This window comes from Furipterus horrens, unplaced genomic scaffold (assembly GCF_987537825.1).
Source record: "Furipterus horrens unplaced genomic scaffold, mFurHor1.1.pri manual_scaffold_5, whole genome shotgun sequence".
NCBI classification, from domain to species: Eukaryota; Metazoa; Chordata; class Mammalia; order Chiroptera; family Furipteridae; genus Furipterus; species Furipterus horrens.
The window spans coordinates 44,158,895-44,178,727 of NW_028327175.1; the positions used below are offsets into that span (position 1 = coordinate 44,158,895).

Consider the following 19,833-nt stretch of genomic DNA (forward strand, 5'->3'; position numbering starts at 1 on the left):
TAAGGAAAAAGTGTCCAGCCTTGTTCTGCTACTTCAAATGATAGAGGAAATAACAAGGTTAATGGCTGCAGGTAACAGGCAGTTAAGTACTTTCAGACCCTAACTGAGGAAGGATTTGTCTGTGGTGGGATGTTTTTGCAGTTAAGTCAGTTTCTGTATTCTGCTGTTCATTATTGTTCCCCTCATTGCAATTACGAGACAAACAAGAAAGTAAAACTAAGGAAAGTAAAAATCATCTACACTCATATCAGAAATAACCTTGAGTAACATTTTATTATGGTTCCTTAGTTTTATTCTGTCCCCCCTTTTTTAGCAAGAGAGAATAACTAAATATATGTATGGGAACTCTACATACATGAAAATCGAAGACCCTACATGCAGGAATAGTTCAGAGACAGAAAGTGGGGGTCTAGGTATATAAAATATTCTGAGCTAGGGATGAGGTGATGTACCTTGGGGGCTTTAAAGGGTCATTGCAGGATGATAAGAAGAGACGTGCTTAGTAAATAGAAATTTGCTCTGCCATATAGCTGAGGTAGGGCCCCAATTCAATTTCTTCTAAGTAGTTAAGGGGGAGAGGGGCAGGAGCTTCTCTTAAGCCTGAGGCTAAAATTGCCCTTAGCTCAAAACAATCCATATACCTCTATCCCCCTTTCTAAAAATAAAATTGGTGTTGCCACATACAACAGGTCCTTGAAAAACATAATTTCATGATAACATTGATGAGATGCTGTAGGATCAATTGGCCTCTGGTACAGTACGTTTAGTTATGTGCCATTTCACTTACAGTTGCACAAACTATGACAAAGTAAGTGCAGACTTACTGTATATAGAGTTATTGCTTGTTTTTTTTTTTAATAGTATATATAGTAAGGGGTTTCTAAAATATAAAATATCCCTGAACTAGTGACCTTTAATGAATATATAATACATTCATTTCCATAGAAGAACTGTCAAGCTGAGGCCAACAAACTATGTAGTTTTATATGGTGGCTTGGCAAATACATACATGGGAGGAGTTATGTTTGGCCTCAGGCTGACATTTTATTTGTAGAAGTAAGCCCCAAAGGTGTGTGATTTCCTCATTATTGTGTTTGAGGCTGAGCAATTGCTTTGAGATTTTATAATTGCCAAGGCATTTCCAGCAGAGTTAAAGAGATCTGCAACTAGAGAGTAAAATATAAAGGAAATAATTTGTGAGTGTCCTTAGTCACATAATCTTTAGACGATAGGGAAGGGAATAGTCATATTTTTGTGTCATTAAACAGTTTCCTAAACTGAAGATTAGAAGGTCTTTAGCAGTCATCTAAATACCATTTAATTGGTGTAAGATGAAAAGAAAGATGTATTTTACTATTATCTTGGTTCATGAAAGAATTTCAGATGATCATCAAAATGTAAATATCATTATAGATTTTCCCAAAGGGTTTATATTTTATCTTTTTTAAAGTGGAGAACTAGAGAATTATCTTATAGTGAGGCTCATAAATTCTCATTGACAAGCAATCCTTTTTCTTTGTTAAGTTTCACTTGATGTTTGGTTGTCAGCGATTGACTTCACCCCTGACATAGCAGTTGTCCTACAGTCATGTGCCCCTGATCACCCAGGTGACTGCAAATCAAGTGCAGTATAAACCATAGTCACACGTCCCATTGATAATGGGTCCGCACCATAGTATTATCGTTACTAAGGTCAGACAAGCCAAGCAGAGGATAGTCTTTCTTTTCTTTGACCCAAGTGCGGCATCTGTAGAATGCATGGTGATTACAGATTTGTTACCCCACCCCTTTGAAATGATTTTCATCTTCTTTGCTTATAGGGGGCTCACTTCATCCAGTTATGCTGCCAAAGGAGTATCCCTCTGCTATTCCTTCAAAACGTTACTGGTAAGAAGATAGTGTACTCAGTTTGGCTGCATTTATTCTAGAGTTGGACTGTCCAGTACATCTTAAGAAGTGATCACCATACTAAGTCTAGTAACCCTCTGTCACCGTGCATAGTATTGCAGTATTATTGACCGTATTCCCTGTGCTGTACTTCACATCCTCAGGGTTTGAGTTTTGACTCCAAAGAATGGTATGATCAATGACAATTCTCTGGATTTCATGTTCCACAAATGATCTTAACATGGTGGATAAAATGATTTTTAATGTCTTTTTGGTTCTAGAGTTCTTTTTCCTAAAATTCCATGATTCTTCTCTTTATGCTTTTTTGTATGTTGTGTGGTCTGTGACATATAGGAGACACTCAGGTATGTAGGTGAGCAGAAAACTCCTTTTTTTCTCCCTTCTTCTAAGTCGTCCATGGTTATCTCAGGTTTAAAGGAAGAAGAGGCTCTTAATTACTTATTGAGTTCAGGCAAACCTTCATGAGGAGTTTGGCTCTTGACAATCTTTAGGTATTATTGGTGCTCACCCATCTTCATCTTAACTTTAAGATACTAGTTAGATGAGTTTTGAGAGGAGTTATATCCAGAAGGAAGCCTGAGAGGCCCCTATGTGGCAAACCTCGTAAAAAGGGCAGATAAAAATTATTCTTTGTTTTGGCTGGGTTGGGGGCAGAGAGCAGAGGTTGAGTTTGATTTTACAGCATTGCCTTCGAAGGACCTGAGTTACCTCCATTTGGAGATATATGAGCACAGAAGAGGTGTGTTAGCTGGAGGTGAAAATGTGGGTATCATCAGAATACGGAAATGGTATTTCAAGTTATAGGAATAGGTAAGAATACCATGAAGAGAGAAGAGGGCTCAGGAAGAGTCTGTGAGTAACTGATTTCTTCCACAGAGGTCAAAGAAATGGAAGAAACAGAGTATGATTGTGTTGTTTTTTTTTTTTTAAGGTGGGAAGGAGAAGGATTGGAGAAAGCCAGGGGACTAGTGGGGCAGTGAGGTGGTGATTGGGGGTGGTGGGCACCTGAAGAGAGTCAATATTTGAGATAGTTATTGTGGGACTATTACAGGGAGTCACGATCAGGTAGATAAAGGGATTCTGAGCCGTTCTGAGGGCCCAGCTCAGTGGGGGTAGCTGGAGGAAGCAGATGGTGTCTGGTGGGATGAGGCTTGGCCTGTCACTCCCTTTGTGGCCATAGTATGGGTGCTCCACGAAAACTGGTGGAACTGATGGGTGATCCAGTGCTGGAGGTTTGCACAGCAAGAACAGTGACACTCAAGTAGGCTTGAGAGGCTGCAGGTGGGGAGGGAGACACGGGAGGTCTGGCTAGATGTGTGTTAGGTGGAGAGGAAGGAGCCCAAGGCCTGGAAGGCCCAGTGCAGCTGCAGACCAGGTTCAGCGGAGACTGGGGAGCTTGAAGGAGGATGAAAAAGTTTGTTTACCTTGCGATGCACAGGGACTCTTAGCTTCTCTATGAAACATTAATCTTTATTTCATCAAAGTTTAAGCAGCACTTCAGAAGGAATACTGTATTTTTAAACCAGGTCAGTGAATATTGAAGCCCTCACAGTTCGGCTGGCCCAGTGCTTTTTCCTCAGCTTGCCATGCTACATTTCGTCATCACCACGCTGCTGTTCTGAGATAATTTCTTGAAGATAAACTGCATCCTTATTTTATTCGAAGATCTCTCTGTGCATCCAGATGAACTGTTTTAAGAACATTTAAAAAGCAATTAGAGAAAATTTCATCTTTTAATTATTTTATTTTTTAAATTATTTATTTATTTATTTTATTTTTAGAGAGAGGGGAAAGGAGAAAGAGAGGGAGAGAAACATCACTATGTGGTTGCCTCTCACTCGCGCCCCCAACTGGGGACCTGACGTGCAACCAAGTCATGTGCCCTGATGGGGAATCGAACCAGCGACACTTGGCTCGCAGGCCGACGCTCAATCCACTGAGCCACAGCAGTCAGGGCTAGAAAATTTCATCTTTTAAAGCAAACTTTTTGGGGGGCATAGTTCACATATAAGTGTTTTATTAGGGAGAGAGGCCTGTAGGAAAATAGAATCTGACAAGATGTCCTCCCAATACCTTGGTGGGATTGACTTCTATACATTAATCCTGTCATCCAGAGGCTCTCTTTCTGTTCTTTTCTCTTAGGATTTATGGTTGGTAGAGACTATGAAGCTGAAGGAATTGCCAAGGATGGTGCCAAGATGGTGACTGCCGTAGCTTGTGCCAATGTGCCTAAGATAACTGTCATCATTGGGGGATCCTACGGGGCTGGGAACTATGGGATGTGTGGCAGAGCATACAGGTAGGTGAGGTCATAATTTTCTCGGAAAAAAAGAATCACACGTATAATTACCCATGGTCAGGTTTATTTGAAATATAGAATGGCATTCACAAATCTTGAGCAATTATACAATAATTTGTATCATTTGGATGGATGAAATGAAATTTAATGCTTAAAGTATTATTGGAAAAAAATCCACAATGGGAGTAAGGAAATATTTTGAAATGGCTGATAATGAAAATACTACATGTCATAACTAGTGTGCTGTGGCTAAAGTTTTGCTTTGAGAAAGGTGTGTAGACATAAATACATATCATGGAAAAGGAGTAAGGCTGCAAATCAGTGAGCCAAGCAGCCAGCTCAGGAAGTTCAAAAAAGAACAGCATTTTGGACACAAGAAAAATACAAAACAGGACATAATAAAGAACAAGCATATTGTAAGAAAGAAGAATCAGGAAAGCCTGAAGTGGCTTTAGTTGAAAGGTTAACAAACTTAATAATCCCCTGGTAAATTAAAAGATAAAGTGAGAAGGCACAAGTAACCAATATCTGGACTGGGAAGCAGGACATAACCACAGATAATATAATAAGAGAATATTTTGAATACTTTTATATACAATAAATTTACATGAAAAGGAAAAATACAGTTTATCAAAACAGGCATCAGAATCACCTAGAGAACTTAAAATTTCTAATTATTCCCAGGCCACACCTCTGAAGTCTAGGGTGGGTTTCGGGCATTGGTGTTTTTAAAAAAATTTCTAGATGACTTTAATGTGCAGCTAAAATGAAGAACCACTAGTTTAAGAGGTAAGCATGGGCCTCTGAAAATCTCTGTGTTGTAAAGTGAATTAATTTGATCATTCTTTTTTCCTGTCATAGCCCAAGATTTCTTTACATATGGCCAAATGCTCGCATCTCAGTGATGGGAGGAGAGCAGGCAGCCAATGTGCTGGTGACCATAACAAAGGACCAGAGAGCACGGGAAGGGAAACAGGTAAATGCCGTTTCTTCTCTGTGTCCACATTTGGCTTTCACCAGTGAACACCCTGAAGCCAGGGAGCCGTGCAGCCACAGTCCCTCCATGTTCATGGCTCATGGGTCCAACGTGCAGGGACTGGCTTTTTAGAAGACGCTGACCTGGAAGTTGCTTCAGGAATGTAGACTTACACGTTTTCTGTCTCTTTTTTTAGCACCATTTCATTTGAGGTACATTCTTGTGGTAATGTACAGATTTTTTCAGAATGCCAAGAAAACACTTCAAGAAACTGCCTGTGAGTGCCTGAGGCATAAAGATGTTTGATTCTTAGTCGTTCACAGTTAGTGAGCTTTACATAAATTGGATTTACCTCTTTGATTTTATGACTTAAAACAGCAGACATTTTTTTTTCTATTTCACTGTTAAAAGTTGTTGTTCAATATACCTTGAGTGGGAGGGCTCAGTCATCTAATGAGATTGATGAACATTATCACACTGCGAAAGTATAAAGGAAGTAAAATGGAAAGGGCACTGGAAGCTTGATGAAAGGCAAATCAGCAAGTGGCTGCTTTTAAAATGAATCCCTTTGTTTGTATCTCTGTTAGAGTCTCCTGAAATTTTGCATTAATTTTTGCTAGTTACAGCTTTTAACTGTTTTGTGTAGGCATGTTCCTGAAATTGCTAGGGGCACTGTGTTCATAACAAGGCATGAGGTGAAGGAGGCCCTCTCCTCAGGCTCTCAGGCCTGCCATTTAGGGAGCATCTGGTTGACCAGCTACTTTGTGGCGTGGATAATAGAAAGCCAGAGGGCAGTTCCTGCCTCCCTGAATGCACCCCACCTGTGCTTCACACCCCCTAGTTGTCTTTTCTTAGGAGCAGGAACTCTGAAGACCAAAACCGAGGTTTCACATTCACTTTAGTATTGACCAGTGTCCAAGCAAAAGGAAAGCTTTATGTGTGTGTGTGTGTTTGTGTGTGTGTGTGTAGAGGAGTAGTGGGGGGGGGGGGAGTGTGAAATTCTACCTGATACTTTGAAGACATGTCTTAAACTCTAGCACAGCATGGTGATTTCTTATTAAATAGTTTTTTGGTTGTTTGATATACAGATATATAAATTCATCTGTTTTTATATATGAAAGTAATAGGATTTTCGTGGTTCTCCCTCTGAATTTTTTTTGTGTGTGTGAATTAATGAAAGGAGTCTATTCAAAAGCATCACAATTTTGGAATAACAGCTTTCCACCTTAACTAATCACTTAAGCCTATCAATTAAGGTTAAATCTTTAACACCTGAATTCTCCTATCATTCCCCTTGTTAGCTTTTAATTATCTTATTTCTATAGTGTTACTTTACAAACTAAAACAACATAAGACGCAAAAGTTACACAATTCTGGAAGAATGGCAGGTTTCTGCCTCAGAGCTCATCACGTCCCAAAGAAGAATAACCCTGCCACCCACTGCCAGGCCAGCCCAGTCCTAGGCTGTGCCCAGTTTCTTCTCCCATCCAAAATCCATCCAAACTACCATCCTTGGGTAACACAGGCAGCTGTAGCACGATCATCCAGGCATCCTGGAGTAAGAGCCCCTCTGAATTCTTAACCTATAAATAATATTAAACTATGAAAATACATAAAAGAAGTTTTTTTTTTTTAAATAAGTCATCTGTTTTTGGTGTGGAATATTTTTTAAGTTGAAAAGACTTTTCAGGGTTTCAGAATTAATTTGCATAAAGATTTTTACATCTGAATTAATTATCACTTGTTTCTGGCAATACTGATGGGCAAGCCATTACATTTTTAATTAGGGGAAAATATCTTTCAGCCATCTGGGAAATGGAAGAGGTTATGTAAGGTATGGTTGATATTCTTTCCCTATAAGTTTTAAAATGTTTAAAGTTTTGGCTATTTTGAAAGAAAAACCCCTTGCTTCATCCGTTTAAACAGAGGCTACTAAATGTAATGTAGTCCTTTTGTTGTATTGTGCAATTCACATGCATTGTTGTACATGCTGGAACACATGATAACCCTTGGTTTTGACCTTACAGTAGACAGCCCAGGATGCTGTCTCTGATAAGGGAGATGTAATAGCGCACTGATTTGATAGCCATGTCTCAGGTATGTATATTAAAGCATCACTTGTAATCTATACCTCACTGTAGAGATGTGGGTTGTAGCATTATTCATGACATCTGTTGCACCTTTTTTCTTGAGGTGCTCTTGTTCCACTGCAATGGACTTATTCCTGGTCCCTTTTCTTTCAGTTCTCCAGTGCTGAAGAAGCAGCTTTAAAAGAGCCCATCATTAAGAGGTTTGAAGAGGAAGGAAACCCTTACTATTCCAGTGCAAGGTGGGAGCCAGAGAAGAAGTAATATTTGCTGGGTGCATGTCGGCAATCAGGGCAGCAGATTTACAGAGATGTGGGTGGTCAAGAGGGTCCCACCTCCGTGAGGACCACAAAATAACTTTTGGACACAGTTTGTCTCTAATGGGAATGCCTGCTGCCGAAGCGCAGCCCCTTCTCCCAGGCTGGGGTGTGGATGCATCACTGTCGGTCTGAGTCTGGCACCCCCACCTCTCTTCCTTTACCCCGTTTCTCTTTGAGGTCTGGGGCCCGGAGGGACACCAGCCACAGGGGGGCCATGCTGAGGCAGGGAAGCTGAGAGCTGTAGTCCTGGCTGTGTAACTTGCAGGAATTAGTTCTGTTATAGCTTTTGCTTAAACTCATGAATTCCTGTCATCCCCCTCTCTTTGATTACTCTGTTTTTACCCCATTTTAAGCGCAAGATTGGTTGAACACTTTCTGACACTTGTTAACAAGTGTGCTCTGCATTCAGAAGGTGATTAGTCACAGCCAGGGTCCGTGTGTCAAACCAATCAATTACCTCATACCTCTGTGCATTTCTTGGTTCTGTTTGTTTCTTATACCACTTAATAAGGTAATAAATTAGCACAGCCTGTCCCAGAGGGAGACTTGCTGGCATGTGCTCTCAGACCTCTTTTCTTCATCAACTTCAATGTTTTGCGTTCTGAAGAATAAGCTTCATTTCATGGGTTCATTTCATCCCTTGGGCATATGGGGAAAAAAATAACTGTTTGTGTCTAAAATTAGCTTATGCAGTGATTTATGACTTTTACTGGAGAGGAGAGAGAGAAGAAAATAAAAGGATAGAATTTGTTTCAATCATGTGAATGCATCGTTCATGGCAGGCACTGCTTCTGGTGCTGGGGGTACAAAGCCTGAACCTACTTTCCAGAGCATAATCAGTTTCAGAATTCAAATAATGCCATTTGGGATTTTTTAAAAGCCAGTTTTTCTTGTTAATATCTATTTTAATAAGTAATTTTACAGTATGTTTTTTTGGAGCGGGTCACTGATTTATTGAATTAAGAACAAAATATTTTATAGTCTTTGATTTGAGAAATAAACATTCTTCTTTTTATAGTAGCCAGTAGAAGCAAAGAGGAAATATAAAACCATATAAAAGGTTTAAGAGAAAATATATATTGAAGATGCTTACATTTTTTTTTAACATAAGATTTTGACTGAAATTCACAAGGACAATTGAAATATTAAACTTTGAAAAATAGCCTATTTTGTGTGAGCCATTCGTTGTTCAGCCCTGGCTAAGCCATCTTTTGAGAGAGACTCAATCCTTTATTATTTTCAATGTACATTATTATTATTATTTTTAATGGATTATATTCAAGGCAGGAGAGCAAAAAGCCCACATAGACTTTGGAAATAAATATTGAAAGACAGTGAAGTTTTTCTGTTACTTTGTGGATGCTTAACCCTTCTGTTGAAACACTTGGTGGCATGAGACAGCAACTTTCTTCCCAAGATGAAAGGATTTTCAAGCCAGTGTATGGCACCTTTTTGGGGTTTAATAAATCTCTTAACAGTAAAATTCTGTGGTCTGTTTAGGCTTCCACGTGCTCAATTTGTCTTTTCGGAGAGAGCTGTCATCATTTGCTATTGTAACCTCCTGTGTTTTTCTTAATCCTTATGAGACACATATGCAGCACGTCAGTGTCATTCTGTTCAGCTTTTTTTATAATTAACACTCTTCAGGCATTTGATTAAGGCCTCTTAGCAATCCTTTTAATGACCGTCGTGAAGCAGCCTCCTTCCTCCCCGCGGCATCATCATGCTTGTTCTCCTCTCCTCTTGGATTCAGAAGGGAGTGTAATCAATTGACCTGGTTACAAATTACATGAGTGGCTTTTATTTATTGGCAGTTGATGCTGCAGGGTCCCTATTATGAATGTTTTATGAGCAGAGATTTGGTTCATGGTCTGTCAGTGTAAGCATGGTTTAATAATTGATGCTATGTCCAGGTACTGAAGGGTGTTTGTTTAAAGAAAGCGAAAGTGCCACCTACCAGTGACCTTTAAAAAGGCAATATTTCTCATTCATTTTTCTTTATAAATTTGAGGTTGTCAATGAAAAGCAAACTAAAATTTCTACTTAAAAGTTTCTTCTGAAAGCAGTTTAAAGCTATTTTTTTTCTTGTAGCAAAAAATAAAGAACTATATATGAAGGTATTATTTTATTTTTTAGATTTTAGTTATTTATTTTTAGAGAGGAAGGGAGGGAGAGAGGGAGAGAAACATTGATTGGTTGCCTCTTGCACACCCCAGCTGGGGACTTGGCCCGCAACCCAGGCATGTGCCCTGACCAGGAATCGAACTGGTGACCTTTTGGTTCACAGGCTGATTCTCAATCCACTGAGCCACACCAACCAGTGCTGAAGGTATTATTTTATTAATAAAGTATATTGAAGTCTTTAATTTTCATAGTTTCTTAAGAGATGAGGGAGTTTTGAGGATACAGTTTTTCTAGTAGAGACTTTGTTTGAGACTATTACCTGGGTTCATATGGCTTGTCATATTAATAACAGGAATACATCAACTTTATTTGTACATTTGTGTGGGCAGAAGAGAGACAGGAAAGTTTTTCCTGAAATAAATAAAAAATCTTAAACCAGGGATTATTCTTTGATTTCTTGTAGCAGGCTGTTCCTAAGACCATAAGCTTGATTTGACATTGTGTGGGAGCCTGGGATGAAAGTCATTTCATTTTTCTTTCTCCCTTTTTCCTCTCTTGAACATCGTTTCAATTGTAAGATTATAGTATACAGAAGCTAGTCAGTAGATCCGTATAGCACCTGAAGAAAAACCTCAGCATTTCTGGGCAAGGAGTGTATAAATGGTAGTTTTGGTGGAATCCTAATAACTCATATTTTGTTCTTTTCTCAGGCTGTGGGATGATGGGATTATTGATCCAGTGGACACCAGACTGGTCCTAGGTCTCAGTATTAGTGCAGCCCTCAACGCACCAATCCAGAAGACTGACTTTGGCATCTTTAGGATATAAACTGGAATATAAAGCATCTTCCATTGGACATGTGCCAAAAATTAATATACTAAGAGCATTAAAATTTGATACTTTTTCAATATTCGACTGTTAGAGTAAAATTGTTCTCAACATAGTGCATTGTACTTTTATACTTAAAAAAAATATCAATGAAGACATTTATTTCATGAACCTTGTAAATTTTCTTAGATTTTCTGTGGCTCAGCTTTACCACCCTTAAAATGAAGAGAATAACTAAGTTATCCTTTCTAACCCACCAGTAGTATGAAAAGTTTCATGAACTATAAACTCTAGTTATTACTGAGGCCATTAAACGAAGTTGTATTTCCACTGAAATGGTGCCTTGTTGATTATGCATGATATTGCAACGCTTTTTAAAAGCCTCTGTTCCTTTCCCTCCAGCAGCCCTCCCATTCCTTCCCGTAATCCACCTCCTGCCGTCTGCACTCGGGCTCTGTGTCCTACCGCTTCCATGCTCACCCTGCCCCTCACTGGCCTCCAGTGCCAGCAGCGCTCCCCAGGGTCACCGCTGACCTCCATGTTGCTGAAACCACCGGGCTCATTTCCGATTTTTGTGGTTTAATTCTCTGCAGCATTCAAGTCAGTTGAACACTCCTCCTAGAAACGCTGTCCTTAGCCTCCGTGCCGCAGTACTCTAGGTTTCCTACCAACCTCTTTGGCCATTCTGTTGGTTTCTTTTGCAGACCCCTCTTCCTCTGCTGAGTCCTGCCCTCTTCACCATTTGTCCTGACTTGTCATTAGTAATGCGTGAATACATTCTTACTCTAAAAGTATCTCCTTGTTCTTTTTTAAAACTGTGGTAAATACATCTCATATTTACCATTTTAACCATTTTTACGTGTACAGTTCTATTATTGCATTAAGTGTGTTCACACCGTTGTGGCGGCATCACCACTGTCCGTCCACAGAACTTATCATCATCCCAAACTGTGACTCGGCCATTAAAACAGCCTCCCCATTTCTCCTCCTCCCACTCCTGGCACACCATATTCTTCCATATACGTGCTTTTCATGGCTTGAGTTAATCTTCCTGGGCCATTTCGTCCCTGATGGCTTCAGTTGCCATCTAAATGAAGATGGTTTCTGCATTGACAGTTCCTAACACAGTCCTCCCCTGACCTTCAGACCTGTGTATCAGACAGATGCACTGGATATCCTCACTGATTGTCTTACAGGAACTGCAGGTTCAGTCAATAAGTTCTATTGATTTTGCCTCCTAAGTATCACTTGAATTCCCCCAGTTATTTTTGTCTTTTATGACCACAGGCATTAGAAGTGCTCTACCTGCATCCACTCTCCGTGGTCTGATTGGCATCACTCTGGAATTAGGATGGCCATTCTAAGTGCACTCCTGGTCATGCTGCTCCTTTGCTTAACTCTCGCTGGCTCCCTGTGGCATTGCCAGACCCCTAATGCCCTCCAGGTCATCACCTCTTCAGTCTCATCTGCTTGACGACTCCTTTCACCCTGGGTGCTCCAGCCATTCTAGACTTCTAGCTCCTTGAACCTACAAAATCCTGCCCACCTCAGGATCTACAGTTTTCCCTCTGCCTGAACTGTTGTGTTCTTCTTAAAGACATCCTTTGGTTTGTGTGACTTCCCTGGTCTGGGTTAATCACCTATAGTGTGCTCTTGTAATGCACCATCCACTCCCTCTGTCACTCTGTCTTCCATGTTTATAAGAAATATAAACATTTCTCTAACATTGCCCTCCTGCTAGAATGTAAGCTCTATGAGAGCAAGGATCCTTCTGTTCAGCCTGTATCTCCAATGCTTAGTACTTGCAAGTGCTCAAATATTTGTTGAATGAATGAAAGAAAATCCATATTTTAATTGATATCCTCGGGTCACATTTTAAAATTAAGTGATTGATTATATGATTTAGTACAATTATCAAATGCTTTCCTAATAAAATTAGTATTTCAAACATTTGTGTGTGATGCTCAATTTAGGCTGCATTTGTGTATCAGGTCAGTTTGGTTTTTTGGAATGTGAGCAGATTGATGGTCTCAATTCAGAGGTCAGTGGCATTTTTAGAAGGATGCTGAAGATCATCAAGAGCATGTGAAATGCTTTCATTTCAGTCAGCAGGACTGCATTACTTCTGGAGGCTTTAAGGGGAAAAATAATTTTCTGGCGTTTTAGAGGGAGAGGAAGGGAGGAAGAGAGAGAGGAAGAGAAACATCCATCCATTGCCTCTCGTGGGTGCTCTGACCTGGGACCCAACCCTACAACCCAGGCATGTGCCCTGACCGGAAATCGAACCCACGCCCTTTCAGTTTACAGGATGACACTCCAACCAACCAAGTCACACTGGCCAGGGCATGCTTCGTCATTTAATACAGATTTCACTATGATATACACATAAGGTACTTTAACATTCTAGAGAGCCATTGTTTGACTCAAGAGGAGAGTTTACCATAGTGCAAGGGCAATTTTTTTTTCTGTAGCACCTAGCACGTCAGTAGGTTTGGCAGCTTTTTCTTTCTCGAAGGTGACCCAAGTCACAGGTTTGTGCTACTTGTGTTAAGGGAGAGAAATATCTGAGGGAGAACAATGTCTTAGAAGGAGGGGATTAAATAGAGAATATACTGAAGAGAAAACATGAGCAGAACTACTTGTTAGAAGTAAAGCGGAGGAAAAATATTAATGGGTAATTCAATGTTAATTGTAAGAAGTGACCAAATGAAATTTTGGAGTACTGCCAGGTTCTTGAGTAACGTCAATTTACGTCTTGTTCGGCATTTCATTCAACGTCGTTTAGTTATGACGTTGGTGAGAAAGTGAATTCCTGGCCAGGGCCACCGTCTGCATAGGTGTTCCCCAGGGATGCCGGTTGCCTCCGCCTGTAAGAGCTGTGCACGTGAGGTGCACGGTGTGTCTGCATTGCCGCCTCTGAGTGAGTGTGAGTGTGAGCACGCCCTGGAAAAGTGTGTCCCGCCCGGGGTGGGTGCCTTCCTCGCGCCCTGAGCTACCGGCAGGGGCCCTGGCCACCCTGCGACCCGGAACTGGAGTAAGATTATTTTACTTGTTTTTGTTAGTCTTTCTTAAATGTATGTATAGCTCACACTTATTTCAATGGTTACTATTCGAAGTATTTTGAGTTATTTAGAAGTTCGTTGATGTTTTTGTGACTAGAAATATGCCACAGGAAAACTGTTACATCAATTAGCCTAGATAACATTGGTTTTGTTATACGCGTCATTTTGCTTCAAGTCACGGTTTCCAAGAACCTAATGATGATGTTAAGAGAACTTTCTGTATTCGGACTGATATCAAGAGGTTTCTGTAGAAAATGTATTTGACATTTTTTAACCACAGCTCTATTCATCACATTCGTGTAGTTGTTAAGATAATTTAAAATACCTTGTTTTGAAATTATTTCTAATTTAAAGTCCAACATTATTTGCAGAAAAATTAGAGAAGGTGAAAATTCTCCATCACCCCACCACCCAGGACGCAAGCAACAGTAATTTTTAAAGTGCCCTCAAGTGATTCCAATGTGCCTCCAAAGCTGAGTCGCTTCACGGGGTAAGGCTAGATCAGGAGATTTCAAAATGGAGCAACTGCTCGTTTCAAGACACTTCCATGAATTTAAAATCTTAACGTTATATATACATTTTGTTTTAAGCTAACAGCCTAGATGAAAGCTTGCCCTATTTTGATATCTATATGTATGTACCTCGTTTCAGGCTAACTACTGAAAGTGGTTACCAATAGCTGCAAGTTTCTAATAAGATTTATCCAAGGTGATGGAAACAAGCAAAACCAGGAGAAGTATTTCGCATAATGGGCCATAACCACAGCTGACAATGAACTTCCACAGAATGGTTTCCTGAGTCATGTCTTCATGCCCTGGTGCCCTCGTCGTAACTTAGTGGATTAAACAGAGAGGACTTAAGTCTCTGAGGACTTTGGCCAGTTCCTCACTGCCAACCAACCATAACTAGATAAAGAATATTCATCAACAAGGATGACTGTAACTTTAAAACTTTTGTTGTGCAAAATATACATAACAAAATTTACCACTTGAACCATTTTAAAGTGTGCACTTCAATGACATTAGGCACATTCACAATGCTGTGCAACCATTACCGCTATCTGTCTCCAGAACTTTTTCATCTTCCTGAATGGAAACTCCATGTTCATTAAACAATCACTCCCTGCTCTTCCCTTCCCCCCAGCCCCTGGTAACCGCTATTCTACTTTCTGTCTGAATTTTCCTGTTCTAGGTATCTTATATAAGTGGAGTCCTACAGTTTTCGTCCTTTTTGTGTCTGGCTTATTTTACTTAGCATGGTGTCTTTAATGTTCACCCAGAGATTCTTTTGACCAAATATATCCATGTCACAATTGAATTAGATTATAAAGGTGTTAGCCTTATTCCAATTAAACAAACACACAGGTGATAGGGAGTGCTCTTTCCCTGGAGCCTTTAGGCACTGCTGTGGGATAGGCTGAGACAGTTAGCATCTAGTCCTGCACTCAGCAAGAGCACTCTCCTGGTCGCTCAGTCCCAAAACATGGGTGTCACTGTGATTCTCTCCTTTTCCTTAGCTTGACATCCAACTGCTTGACAAATTTTTATTGAGTCTACCTTTCAAATACCTCCCTAAATCCTGTTTTGTTTTGTTTTTCATGCCTGAACTATCCTCAAGGAGACCTCCATCCAAGCGGAGCTTGGATCAGTATCAGAGACCCCTAATCAGTGTCTGGGGTTATCACTGCTCTCAGTCATTATTTCAATAATTCATCCAACATGTGTTATATTGCACACTTCTTGTCAGATGCTAACCTGGCCTCTTAAGTCACAGAGTCATCTGCATAGCTATTTGACCCATTTGTCTCAAATAAATCTGATTTTACCCCAATACATCGATTCTAGAATCTCACTTTTCCCAGTCCACTCCCTGCCTTCCAGTAGAGGTTGGAATAAAGATTCAGGACTCCTGGCAGGTGAAATCATAGGGTTCAAAACAACAAGAGGAAATTTAAGAGAAAGACTGGAAGAATTCTGGTTATCAACAAGCTTGATGTGGGTTAACAGTGTGATGAGACTCTTTGTAAGAGCTAACCACATTCTTGGCTGCATTAATTTAAAAAACGTCCTGATTATGGGCCATAATAATGTCTATACTCTGGGCTGATTATTGTCTTCAGTGCCATAAGCCATGGACTGTGAAGAATAGTAAGCCAGAGGAGGACATGCAGGATGGTGGTTCTGAGACCCTGAAACTGGGCCTCGGCTGTGCTTGGGAAGTATGTAGAAACCCAGATTCCTGGGATACACACCTGGATAGTTCCAAGTGATTCTAGTTTGGGTACCATGGGTACCAGTGCTTCTGGTCTGTGGACCACACTTGAGTAGAAGGCTATAGGGGGTGCCAGTACTGTTTGACCAGGTGACCTACATGATCTCTCAAGTCAGAGTGGGTATTTGGGAAAGGTTAATTAATTGAAGATGGAGAAAGCGTGCTACCCACACTACATCAGAATCCTTCAGAACTTTTGATGTGGAATATGCTTTAATTTTAGTTTAATTCTTTCATTTCTCTTGAAACTAAGCATTAGAGATGAACTGCAGAATCAAATAAACTAGGCTTTGTGTCTTCCCTTCTCCACTACGAGGGCTATGAAGCTGGCAAGTAACACCTGATCTGAGGCTCATTTTCCTCATCTCTAATAACCCCTCACTGGGTTTCATGAGCACTTCATTTGTTTACGTATGTAAAGGACTTAGCATAGAGCAAGTACTTGATACATACTGTTTATTATTTTACGAAATTATTCATTTAAGCAGGCACCAACTCTACACTGTTACCCTCTATACTCCTCCCATATTTTTGGAGGATTCATGAGAGCTCTGCAAATGCCAGAGTGTACCAGTGAGCTCTCAGAGTTCAGATGCTCTTCCCAGACTTCTGGAAATACTTCTTTTTGGTTCTCATATCTTTATTGTTGGCATTTCTTAGCTTCACCTTATGAAATCAAGAGCTGAATATTTTCTCTGCTTATTTTGACCAGAATGATCAGTTAATATAATTGACTTCTTTGACCCCATAAGTCAGTCATTCAATATCGATGTTTTAATAGATACTGTTGGGTGTGTGCCCAGCATCCTTCCCCCTGTTTTCTTTCCCACAGAGCTCTTCTTGAGTTATTCATACCTACAAATGCATCCATGTGCCTCAGGGAAGTTGATCAGGCATCAGCTCCAGGTGGGCCTGCCCCATTTAAAGTTTCCCATTCTCTTTCCCAGTGACTGGCCCAGGAATTGGCATGGAGGGAAGTGTGTTAAGGCATGGTACAGGAGAACTCCTATTCTGCCATCATTTGCCCACAATCCCACAGCCATGGGACCCTTCAGTATGTTTCCCTGCTTCATGCCTTTGCATGTACTCTCTCTCTGCCTGGAATTTTATCCCCCTGATTTGACTGACAAGCTCCCACTTTTTCCTCAAAATTCTGCTCAAATTGTCAACTCGTCTGTTACACTTGCCCTAATTTTATCCTCCCTCTTCAAGCCGTTGATAGTTAGGTGTTTGCTGTCTCTCTTCTTTACTTGAATGTATGTTCTGCAAGGATGAAGACTGTACCTCTTTGTTTAGCACAGTATGCCCAGTCCCTGGCATGGCGCCTGGCCTGGTTTGTAATAAATAGGTGTTTTGTAATATTTGTTGAATGTACAAATACATGCATTCCATGGGGGCAAGAAAGCCAACTTAGCCTGACCTGTCGGTGCCTAGCATAGGATCTGGTGCACAGATGGACCTCTCCACTGGGACTGCAGGAGAGCTGTCATCTCCAGACACCCTTTGGGGCAGTGCTTGCAAGATGAACATTTGGGGCCATCAAGGGGAGGCTTTGGGGTAGCAGACTGGTGGTGGGGACATGAGCTAGAAGTGAGGTTACTCTCTTCTGTCCCAGGTTTGCCTATTGCCACCTTGAAATTGTTGCTAGGAGTTGATTTTATGATGTCTCAGTCTCCCATCATTCTTTTTCTTTTCTTTTCTTCTTTATTTTAATGGGAGGCTGTGTGGTATGGAAGTGAAGAGCTGGAGCTGAGTCTTGGGTTTGTAGTCCCAGCTCCATCACTTATTAGTTTTGTAATTTGGGGGAAAGTTACTAAAATTCTTTCTGCCTTAGTTTCATTATCTGTTGTGAGGATTAAGTGGATATATATTATGATATATTTATTTATAATATATTGTTTATTATGTTGAAATATATACATATAATCACTTAGAGTCCATGAAAAGCATATACTGAGCTTTAATTGTTAGATATTATTAATATAATAATTATCAGGTGACTAATGCAAGATTTTAGGAGGTCAGGTGGCTTGCACAAAGCTGCACAGGAACTGCAGGGTGGGTCTAGAGTGGTAAATATATATTTTGAGATTCAAAGACTGTTTAAAAAATCCCAGCCCTGATCAGGTGGCTCTGTTGGTTGGAACATCGTTCTAGGCTCCAAAAGGTTGCAGGTTCAATCCGTGGTCAGGGCACATACCTAGGCTGGGGGTTTGATCCCCAGTTCAGGCATGTATGAGAGGCAACTGATTGATGTTTTTCTCTTACATTGGTCTTTCTCTCTCCCTTCCTCTCTAAGATCAATAAACATATTGTCCGGTGAGGATTAAAGAAAAAATATTCTGGCAGCAAGAGCCCTGCAGCCACTGGCTGCGCCTCACTAAGCAAGAAGAGTTGTCAGAGACACTCAGAGCTCTGCCTGGGTTCAGGCAACAGGATGCGATGATTCAGAAAGTCTGAAATGTATTTGGCATCAAAAGCTGGATATTTCCTTCAGGGCTCATTCAAGTCCAAGCCACTGTGTTTGTGTCTCAGTGGACACGTGGATACGAAAAAGAACTGAACCTTCGAAAGATTCATCCCTTGATATTGGAAATACCAGGATCATTTCACTTTGCTTGTTGTACATCATGGTATTAAGAAACGAATCTGAAGATATTTCTTCTGTGGTGATCATGTTGTTAAAAACTGAACTACAGGGCCCCAAGCTTTTCTGGTTCGGTCATGACCTTGTGATGAGGATGCTTGGAATTCATTGACTTCAATTCTCTCTATGGACCCCTTTGGGCTATTTGTCTATATTCGGTTTCTATAGGAGTTTGCTCAGGTGGATTTGATTGCTTTCTATTTTGAGTTGAAAGGTGGGAGTAAGGAATTAGACTAGAGTCAGATTGTTAGAGGATACTTTTATCTCTGCAATAGCAGCAGGAGAAAATAGTGATCTGCTTGCATCTCTCCGTAAAGGGTCCTCCCTTTTCTTAAATACCAGTTGTTGCTTTGAATCATGTGTTTCCTGTCTTATTTCATATGTTTCATTTTAATTATTTAGTGATTGCTCTAGGGTTTACAATGTGCATCTGTCACATCTTCTTTCAAATAACATTGCACCACTTCATGAATAGTGTAAGAACATCACAACAATTTGCTTCCATTTTCCCCTCCATCGTTGTGTTATTATGATACCTTTTAATTTTACATTTTAAATGAAACCCACAATACATTGTTATTTATTATTGCTTTAGGTTGTAACTTATCTTTTATAGAAATGTAAAAAACAACAAAAAAGTTGTTTATTTACATACTTGCCATCTAATGCTCTTCATTCCTTTGTGTAGATCTGAGTTTCCATCTGGAATAGTTTTCCATCAACCCTGAGAATTTCCTTTAACATATTTTGTAGTGTTGGTCTGCTAGCAACAAATTCTCTCAGCTTTCCTTCTTTTTGAAAATGTCTTTATTTATCCCTTTTTGGGGGGTGGAATGGAAAAACAATTGGTTAAGTATATACATCCATAGAATGAAATACAGCTGTTTAAAATAATGCAAAATATATTTAAAGACATTTACTGTATATTAAACAGAAAGTAGGTTTTCACAGAGATCAATATATAGTATAATGTCATTTTTATATAAAAATTATGTGTGTATATTTAATCATAGAAAAACTCTGGGATAATATACATGGGAATGTAAAAAGCGGTATATTGGTAAATTGTCCTTTTTTTGTGCATTTTAGAATTTTCTAAAGTTTCTAAAATGAACCTGCATTATTTTTACCATAAGAAAACAAACTTTGTTTGTTTTAACCTACTTTGCTTTTTCCTTCTAATTTTTTCTCATTATTAAAATGCATACCTTAATAAAATTTGTTTAAAAGTTAATATCATTTAAACTCTTTCCTAATAATGCCAATGTTAATTGATAGAATTAAAATTAAAGCATATTTCTGGATTCTGGG

General features: G+C 39.9%; 1 protein-coding gene across 1 annotated transcript in view; it reads left to right on the top strand.

Moving 5' to 3' along the window:
- The window catches only part of MCCC2 (methylcrotonyl-CoA carboxylase subunit 2), a 58,320-nt gene extending 45,828 nt beyond the window's left edge, over window positions 1-12,492 (top strand). Inside the window, exons 13-17 of the mRNA XM_090276366.1 lie at window positions 1,821-1,887; window positions 4,051-4,207; window positions 5,069-5,183; window positions 7,427-7,512; window positions 10,425-12,492. Coding sequence (XP_090132492.1) covers window positions 1,821-1,887; window positions 4,051-4,207; window positions 5,069-5,183; window positions 7,427-7,512; window positions 10,425-10,542 — 543 coding nt within the window. The 3' untranslated portion in view covers window positions 10,543-12,492. The remainder of the gene's footprint in view (window positions 1-1,820; window positions 1,888-4,050; window positions 4,208-5,068; window positions 5,184-7,426; window positions 7,513-10,424) is intronic.
- The last annotated feature ends 7,341 nt before the right edge of the window (window positions 12,493-19,833 follow it).